The 10,430-nt window shown below is 34.9% G+C and overlaps 1 protein-coding gene across 2 annotated transcripts in view; it reads left to right on the plus strand.

The window, feature by feature from the left end:
- Positions 1-10,194, plus strand: part of SEMA5B (semaphorin 5B) — a 754,887-nt gene extending 744,693 nt beyond the window's left edge. For both annotated transcript variants that reach the window (XM_053698073.1, XM_053698072.1), the window contains one exon: positions 8,444-10,194. In XM_053698073.1, the coding sequence (XP_053554048.1) occupies positions 8,444-8,599 (156 nt within the window). In that variant the 3' untranslated portion in view covers positions 8,600-10,194. The remainder of the gene's footprint in view (positions 1-8,443) is intronic.
- Positions 10,195-10,430: the final 236 nt, after the last annotated feature.

The following is a 10,430-nucleotide window of genomic DNA, read 5'->3' on the forward strand; positions in this document are numbered from 1 at the left end:
TATGTGCATGGATATTAATACCCTGCTATTACTGTATGGGAGATATAATTTATAAGCTAGCTAGCTTTTGGTTTATTTACGCTTTCATTTCATTCATTGCTATAATAGTTTATGTAATCTCCAGTAATTCTGACTGACATCTTGTTTTTAATCTGACTGGTGATGCCCAGTCTAGGTGGTTTTAACATATGCATCATAAAGTACTTGTTTTCTTGTGTATTTTAATAAACTTCATATTGATTTGCATAATCTTCTTTCTTTATGTTTCCCAGAGTGTGGGGATGCTATGTTTTTTGTTTAATATATATATATATATATATATATATACACATAGACATATTTAGACATGTGTATGTATGTATGTATATATACTGTATATATTTATTATTAATTGAATATATTTATGTTGTGTTTTATGCAAAAACATTTTTAATGCACTACCCTTTACGCACGGGTTTCAGTTGCGCTATCCCAACGATCGTTAAATGTGATCCCACTCTCACGATTCCTTTCAACTTGTAATACGTGCGCTATTTCCGGCGCACACAAAAATCTGATATCGCTTGCAGTTACAGTTCGTGCACCACTTATAATCTATCCCATAGAGTGCTAAAGACACATACAGGCTCCAGAGATCCTATTGTTCTTCCAGGTTTACTCTTCAACAATGGATACAAAGAGAACAAATCCAATCTGATAACAGAAGCTATTATTTTTTCAAAATAACATGCTCAGTCTGATTATTGAAAGTTTAATTTTGACTTTACTGTCTCCTTAAGTATAATAACACCAAATCTTAATTGCCATGACTAGCAAAACTTAGAATGTCTCTCTGCAATTGTACTGGGATTTATTAGGGTCAGCTCTACTTGTTTTTTTTTTTTTATTTTGGAGAGAGATCCATTAGGGAAATCTTTTTATGGACTAACTAGGAGGGTCTGGGTATCTCATCTTTCTAATTATACAGGTTTCAATATTTTTTAATGTAATAAACCTGGGTATAAAGTGTCCTTAATGCATTTAGAAATTATTTGGTTCTTATGCTGTTTATTGTCAGGTGAGTCCATTTTATTGCCACAACTTTATTAAATCGCTCAGAACTTTGACGTTTGCAATCAGAGAGCAAAGTGAAGACAGCTGGGCATTTGGGTTATTTCAGAGCAAAAAGTGATTCTTTTTATGAGTCACATCAACATAACTCCAGTGAGAGCTTAGTTATTATGCAGAAGCAGAGAGTACGCTGTTTGTAACAAGCCTCCCACATGTAATCACTGCCGTCTGTTATTGTGCATGATTGCATTGCTTCATAGGATTCACCTTCAGTATCATTGGCATACATGCTTGTATAGGCTGGATAAGAGACCTCCACAGACCTATCTAGCAGTCTCTAGAAACTGCCCAGCCAGCAGTGGGCTGCCTTAAAGGGATATAATACTCATAAGCTAAATACTTGAAAGTGATGCAGCATAGCTGTAAAAAGCTGACAAGAAAATATCACCTGAGCATCTCTATGTAAAAAAGGAAGATATTTTACCTCAAAATTTCTTCAGCTCATCAGAGTAAGTGCTGTGTAAACAGTTATACTTCAGCTGCTGTCCAGCTGTAAGTTGAAAAAAATAGCCAATCAGCATCAGCAGTGCTGAGGTAATACCTTGCCTTTGCTGTGATCTCATGAGATTTCACTAAAATATCATGAGATTTCATAGAAATTACTTAATAAAGGGATAGTATAGTCAAAATTAAACTTTCATGATTCAGATAGAGCATGAAATTTTTAATCAGCTTTCTAATTTACTCCTATTATTAATTTTTCTTTGTTCTCTTGGTATCTTTATTTGAATGTAAGCTTAAGAGCCGGACCATTTTTGGTTCAGGACCTGGGTAGCGCTTGCTGATTGGATGGCTACATTTAGACACCAATCAGCTAGTGCTACCCAGGTGCTGAACTAAAAATGGTCCGGCTCCAAAGCTTATATTCCAGCTTTTTTTAAATAAAGATGCCAAGAGAACGAATAAAAATTGATAATAGAAGTAAATTAGAAAGTTGCTAAAAATTGCATGATCTTTCTGAATCATGAAAATTTAATTTTGAGTAGACTGTCCCTTTAAACTGAATAGGAACCTGACTGTGCTTGCACATGACAGATGCACACTCCCTAGCTTATCCTGGGACAAGCATCCAGACTCTCTGCTAAAAGTCTTTTTACAGTGGTGTGTGAATACTTAGGAAATTTGAGATGAAATATCTTCCTTTTTTACATAGACATGTTCCAGCGATATTTTCTAGTCAGCTTTTTACAGCTATTCTGCATTAGTTTCAAGTTCTTCAACATTTAAGTATCATGTCCCTTTAAGTAACCTAAGAATTTGGCTCGAGTCAACAGCATAAATGATGGCAGAATATAAAGAATTAACTGCATGTGAAATTTTACACAATAAATGTCCTTTACCGACAGCTAGAGGAGAGCAACAACTTTAATTATTTAAAGGTAAAGGAAGGACATACTGTCACTAACATTTGAGAGTTCTCTTTTGTGAAAGAACAGCTGACCATTTTATTTTTATACAATGGACTTATTAAAAGGACATGGAAGTAAAAAATAAATTTTCAGGATTCAGATAGAGCATGTCACTTTCAGATACTTTTCAATTTGCTTCTGTTATGAAGCGTATTTCATTCTCTTGGTATCCTTTGTTGAAAATTATACCTCGGAAGGCTCAGGAGCAGTAATGCACTACTAGGAGCTAGCTGCAGATTGATAGCTACACACATATGCCTTTTCCCATTGGCTCGCCATTTGTGTTAAGCTAGCTGAGCTCAAAGTAGTGCATTGCTGCCCTGGAGTTACATAACATAACTAAACTCTACGTTTAACAACCTTATACAGTATCTCACAAAAGTGAGTACACCCCTCACATTTTTGTAAATATTTTATTATATCTTTTCATGTGACAACACTGAAGAAATTACACTTTGCTACAATGTAAAGTAGTGAGTGTACAGCCTGTATAACAGTGTACATTTGCTGTCCCCTCAAAATAACTTAACACACAGCCATTAATGTCTAAACCGTTGGCAACAGAAGTGAGTAGACCACTAAGTGGAAATGTCCAAATTGGGCCCAAAGTGTCAATATTTTGTGTGGCCACCATTATTTTCCAGCACTGCCTTAACCCTCTTGAGCATGGAGTTCACCAGAGCTTCACAGGTTTCCACTTAAGTCCTCTTCCACTCCTCTATGATGACATCATAGAGTTGGTGGATGTTAGAGACCTTGCGCTCCCCCACCTTCCATTTGGGGATGCCCCACAGATGATCAATAGGGTTTAGGTCTGGAGACATTCTTGGCCAGTCCATCACCTTTACCCTTGCCTTAGCAAGGCAGTGGTCGTCTTGGAGGTGTGCTTGGGGTCGTTATCATGTTGGAATATTGTCCAAAGGAGGGGATCATGCTCTGCTTCAGTATGTCACAGTACATGTCAGCATTCATGGTTCCCTCAATGAACTGTAGCTCCCCAGTGCCAGCAGCACTCATGCAGGCCAGACCATGGCACTCCCACCACCATGCTTGACTGTAGGCAAGACACACTTGTCTTTGTATTCCTCACCTGGTTGCCACCACACATGTTTGACACCATCTGAACCAAATAAGTTTATCTTGGTCTCATTAGACCACAGGACATGGTTCCAGTAATCCATGTCCTTAGTCTGCTTGTCTTCAGCAAATTGTTTGCGGGCTTTCTTGTGCATCATCTTTAGAAGAGGCTTCCTTCTGGGACAACAGCCATGCAGACCAATTTGATGCAGTGTGCCGCGTATGGTCTAAGCACTGACAGGCTGACCACCCCACCCCTTCAACCTCTGCAGCAATGCTGGCAGCCCTCATACATCTACTTCCCAAAGACAACCTCTGGATATGACGCTGAGCACATGCACTCAACTTCTTTGGTCGATCATGGTGAGGCCTGTTCTGAGTGGAACCTGTTCTGTGAAACTGCTGTATGCTCTTGCCCACTGTACTGCAGCTCAGTTTCAGGGTCTTGGCAATCTTCTTATAGCCTAGGCCATCTTTATGTAGAGCAACAATTCTTTTTTGCAGATATTCAGAGTTCTTTGCCATGAGATGCCATGTTGAACGTCCAGTGACCAGTATGAGAGAGTGTGAGAGCGATAACACCAAATGTAACACACCTGCTTCCCATTCACCCCTGAGATCTTGTAACACTAACGAGTCACATGACACCGGGGAGGGAAAATGGCTAATTGGGCCAAATTTGGACTCAATTTTGTTGCCAACGGTTTAGACATTAATGGCTGTGTGTTGAGTTATTTTGAGGGGACATCAAATTTACACTGTTATTCAGGCTGTACACTCACAACTTTACATTGTAGCAAAGGGTAATTTCTTCAGTGTTGTCACATGAAATATAATAAAATATTTACAAAAATGTGAGGGGTGTACTCACTTTTGTGAGATACTGTATAAGGTTGCTAAACATATAGTTTAGTTATGTTATGTAACTCCAGGGCAGCAATGCACTACTTTTGTGAGATACTGTATGTTAGTGATAATCACATGTTCTAACACATAAGAGCGTTTTCATTTTTGCACTTTTCTGTCACTTTAGGTAAAATGTGGAGAGATTGTGTACACTGTGAGTGGCTGTTTTAATAAATAAAAAGGAATTAAAATAATCTGAATAATCTGATGGCATTTTGCATGTGAAAGTTAACCAAAGAGCTTTTTAATTTTCTATTTCTGAATACTTGTTAAACAGTAATGGAAAGAAAATCCTAGTCCCCTTAAGATCATTGAATTCAGAGTCAGTAAGGGTATCAAATACATTAGTTCATTCTAATATACCAGACAATCTGGATTAAATCTCATCTAAAAAAGTACATACATACTACATAATCTACTCATTAAGCGTTTTCCTATTTTACCATAAGTTTAGAATACACAGTTACAGTTAAAATATCACTGATGTTCGTCTGCCTGAGGACCCTTAACTGGTGGCTACACACATATGCTGTGTCTATCTCCATATTGGTAGTGCATTAACATTCTGTAGCTGATTTTAAAGGGACAGTCTAGGCCAAAATAAACTTTCATGATTCAGATAGAGCATGTAATTTTAAACAATTTTCCAATTTACTTTTATCACCAATTTTGCTTTGTTCTCTTGGTATTCTTAGTTGAAAGCTTAACCTAGGAGGTTCATATGCTAATTTCTTAGACCTTGAAGCACACCTCTTTTCAGATTGCATTTTAACAGTTTTTTAACACTAGAGGGTGTTAGTTCACGTATTTCATATAGATAACACTGTGCTCGTGCACGTGAAGTTATCTGAGAGCAGGCACTGATTGGCTAGACTGCAAGTCTGTCAAAAGAACTGAAAAAAGGGGCAGTTTGCAGAGGCTTAGATACAAGATAATCACAGAGGTTAAAAGTATATTATTCTAACTGTGTTGGTTATGCTAAACTGGGGAATGGGTAATAAAGGGATTATCTATCTTTTAAAACAATAAAAAATTCCGGTGTAGACTATCCCTTTAACTATGTGTTTGCGGATGTAATACAAACAGTTCTCTGCAAGCAATACTGCAATAATTATTCAGTAATACACCATATTAGATCATCCTTGATTTACAATAAATTTGGTAGTTATTTTTTATAAGCAATTTTTCCACAGCTGAGATTTGGCTGATACATAGATTTGGGTACTGGCTAGGCCAGACAGACAAACAAAAAGCTGTCTGTACGCTGTGCAAAATGACCCGCAAATGTATATGTTTGTAATACTTGTATTAAAAAGGACAACATTTTGTATGGTTTTTAAATAAAAACATATGAAAAAAAAAAAAAAAAATATATATATATATATATATATATATATATATATACGTATGCCTATATACAAAATAGAACATATATGCAACAATGTTCTATTTTGTTCTGTTAACCAAAGATATTTTGCTAACCTATTTTTAAAATGATTATGTAATATTTTTATGCATATCTGAAAAATGTACATTTTTATGAATTTATTTTTGACATTTTCCATCATAAAACATGCGTACTGAACCATGTATATGTGCTTTTAATTTAGATTTCTATTGATTTAAATATTTATTTTTGCATTTTAAAATTCATAGTGTTTCAGTACATTTGCAGAGCTAAAGGTGCAACCCCATCTCTCTACACAAAGTGTTACCTACCTTGTATCTTTTGTGTTTGCTAACAAGTCAGGAATGTTGCTGTCCTTGTTTGGCAGGGAGGAATAATTAAGGAGACATGATAGCCAAATTTAGACTTGTATTATTCAGATACAGCATACAATTAAAAAAAACTTCCCAACATAATTCTATTATTTACCTAATTTTTTGTATCCTTTGTTGAAACTTAGCTTCTTTCTGTGAGAGCATACTGAGGTAGGCTCAGGAGAGTGCAGAGCTCTTGAGCACTATATGCATAACATTATTACAAAGCCACATGCATGCTCCTTATATCTCCTTTCTGTAAATACAAAGCTAGGTAGGATAGGTAGGATATTTTAACAAAGGATACTAAGACAAAGAGTATATTTAATAAAACAAGTATATTCTATTTTTTAATTGTATGCTCTATCGGAATCATTTTGACTTACATGTCCCTTTAATAATGAAACAACATTTTAATAATGAGGAAATAGCAGTTAATCTATATCAGCATTTTTAAAATCGGCATTATTTTTTTCTAGTTTATGAATGCCATTTGCTTATTATGTGGGATTGCACCTTTAAGCAGAATCGGGTCACATGATCACAATCATTATATCATAAGCATGTCACCCCTGACAAAGCTGATCACAATGCCAGTACAGTGACTGTGACCTGTTGCTTGTAGCTGACAGAAGTGACCCACTTAATAACGGGGACACCTGTCCTGGAGATGTGCCAGTGGAGCTGGAGATCAGGTAAACAATTCCCCTATTATTCTTGGGGACAAAAAAAATGCCACCTCTGTCCTTATAAACATTAAAAGTAAGATAAAGTTAACAAAGCAAAAACTGGAGATTGGCTAGATATCTAGACTAGTTAAACAGTTGTTCTTTGTTGCAACCTTAGTGACATGTTTACAGTTTCTGGTATTGGCAAAATGTTATATACTTGTGCTCTCAAAATGTCTCTTCAATAAAATATTTATATAAAAAACTGATATGGGTTTAACGTTATATAGCAGATAATATGAGGTAGATTGAGGAGAAATATATGGATGGATAGATAGATAAATAGATAGAGATGGGCAAATGTGGTGAAATTATCATTTGGTAGAAGAACGGTGGACATTTGAATGTTGATAAGAATGAAAAATCATTAAAACTTGGTAAATAAATGTTATTTGCGTTTTTTTAATGTTACATTCGTTTTCAAGTGTTCATAATTAGATCGAATAACCACATTCAACATTTCTAATGTAACATTCAATTTAATAAATACTATTCAGAAATTCATTAGTTCATGTGGTAGGGAATTTAGTACATTGATACATAATAGGGACGAACATATTGCATAATTTGAATACTGCATTTAAAGAGAACGTTAGAAATACTATTACAAATATATCAATTAAAAATTTTCTAATTTGAAAATTGCATAATTTGATTTGAATTATGAAATATTTGAATTATAAAAACGAATTGAATATTACATTTAAAGATAGCATTAAAAATACTAAATGAATGTTAGAATGTTGTATAAATATTCGAAATTCGAAACAAACGAATATGTTAAAATTATTTTCATATTTTGAATGTTGCAAAACATTTGCCCATCCCTGACAGATAGATAGATTAAATAGATACATAGTATATGTATATATATATATATATATATATATATATATATAAAATACATAGTTTATTTTGGAAAATAAATGTAATTACACCCATAAGCTTTGAGTTCTTTCTGAAAATGATGTTTGCTGAAATTTCCCTGATCAGTAATGCATCAAGCAACTGCCTAAAACAAGTTATTTTGATGCTTACAAAATCACACAAAGAAATATTATTATGGAAAGCAAGCCATTGTCTTTTGATAAAACATTTTGTTTTTATTTGCATAGAAACTGCATTCATCATTTAACTCTAGAGAAATTGTATAAATAGCTCCAAATCATTTTTTTTATTAACATCAGACATGGTTTAGAAAATGCAGAAGACTTAGATATAGCTGATTTATTTTAATCAAAAGCTTGGGGTAAGAGGCAGAAGTTTGAGAAATTACAGAATGTTGTTTTAATTTAAAAAAATATATATATGTTAATAAATATTAATAATCTATATTTGTACATATATAATTTTATACAATTTTAAATGTTTAAAATATTGATTTAAATAAAAGACAGATATAAGAAATAAAACGTTATCACATTTCTACTGTTTTTTTCTTTTTTCTTTCAGACACTCAATAAGAATAATTTACTTCCAGATGACAGGTCCAACTTTTATCCTTTGCAGCAGACAAATGTGTATACAACAACTTACTATCCAAGCACGCTGAGCAAATACGACTTCAGACCAGACTCCTCTCCAGGCAGAACGTTCACCAACAGCTGAGATATGTCCTAGATTGGAACTAACAACTCTTCAGAATATCCTTTTCTTCCCCTGCCCCTCACCTTTCATACAATTGTGGACCAGTTCATCTCCTACCATCTGATATGGTGGGAAAGCTCAGAATGGACCTGCTGATTCTTCTTTGCAAACTCTTGTGGATTTCAGGCTGGAGGAAACCCTTTGGGACTCAGCCATGGTGGTACCTTCATGAATGGGAGAGGAGTATCGTGTTACGGAAGCCTCTGTTTACTTGAAGATGAACACACAGCCTGTGCAGAGTTACAGGGACAGGTTAATGTGTTTTTCCTGTGCCTCAAGTGTTTTTGGGAAAGTTTGATGTTAATTACCAGCAGCTGTCCCATAAGCAAAGAAAACTATATTACACTGGATGGCTTCATTGCTAGCATGAGCGACCCCAGCTCATTGTCACAGTGCAACACTTCTTCAGTTTCTGCTTGACAGTATTTTAAGTGATTCTTATAATCCATCCAGCAGTCTCAAATCTTCTCTGGAATGATCTAGTCATACTGCGGATAACATTACAAGGATGAAGAATTTTATCAGACACTTTGTGTGCATTTGTTTTGAGTTAGTAAAAATGCAGAAAATAAGGGGTTAAAGCTGAATGTAGAAAGGTTCTTCATGACCAATGCTCTAGCATGTAACTGGCTTACAGTCTGGATATATACACGCTCTATTAACCCCTTCAGCTCTGGAGATGCCTGTTCCTTGTTGTATCACAGGACTCCAGTGTTGGATGAGAAGAACAGGATACTCCATTACCATCATTTGAAATGAAAATTCAGAGCCAATTCAGGATGGGGTTACAAATATGATCTACAATTTGTTTCTGACTCCTAATTAAAGGAATTTGGAATATGCTATAAATCAGTTTTTAGTAACAGTCCAATTATTGAAGTAATTATGTTGGATGCTAAAATGCAGTCTGCATCCTCCCTGCATTTTGTCTACATGGAACCACCTAACAGATCATATAGGAGTATGTGTACCTATGACAGCCATTCTGACCAGTTAGAATGCCTAATTTCTAAAAGTTCTGTGCATGATAAGCCTGTGTAGAGCGTTTTGATTGGTCATACCAACTCATTCAGAGTACCATCAGACCCCTGTAGAGCACTTCCTCCCTTGCTGTAAATTTTCAATTCTCTTTTTTTATTTTTAATGTTTATGATTTATTAATGTTTTAGTATTTTTTTAAAAAGAATATAACAGGACAAAGAATGTCAGATGCATTTTGTCTTCCACACTGAATGTTTGAGATGTAAGTGTCACTTAAAATATGCTTACATATCTCAGAAACCTTTCATTTCAAATTGTTAATGTTGTGCATTACATATCACAGCAACACAAGAGGGAAAGGACACTATGGTAACCTGCTCACAAGTTTTCTTATTACAATTTCTAGGAAGTCGCCCAGTACTGGAGGGAATGTATGGTTAAGCATTTCTATAACCCAGTTTAGGTCACTGCTTTTTGAGATTTTCAGATAATTGTGTTTTTTTTTGGTTCTTTACAAACTTTATATATTTGGGAGCGGGTGGAGGGGGCATATCATTTTTAGAAAATGTAGTCTACTAAATGACACGTGATAGTGCTGAATTCCTTGCGTAGGCATCTTTAGTTTATTTAGGCTGTTTTGTCAGATGTTTAGGGATTTAGAATTGATGTTTAGTAAAGTTCTGTGGAGAATAATCCCAGAAGATTTAAAATTGAAAGAATATTGCTAAGCGGATACATTTTTTAAACTTTTTTTTTTTCTTTTTCTTTTTTTCTGGATGCCTATCTTTTATAAATCAATGATGAATAAAGA

Source organism: Bombina bombina, chromosome 1, assembly GCF_027579735.1.
Source record: "Bombina bombina isolate aBomBom1 chromosome 1, aBomBom1.pri, whole genome shotgun sequence".
In the NCBI taxonomy this organism is placed as follows: Eukaryota; Metazoa; Chordata; class Amphibia; order Anura; family Bombinatoridae; genus Bombina; species Bombina bombina.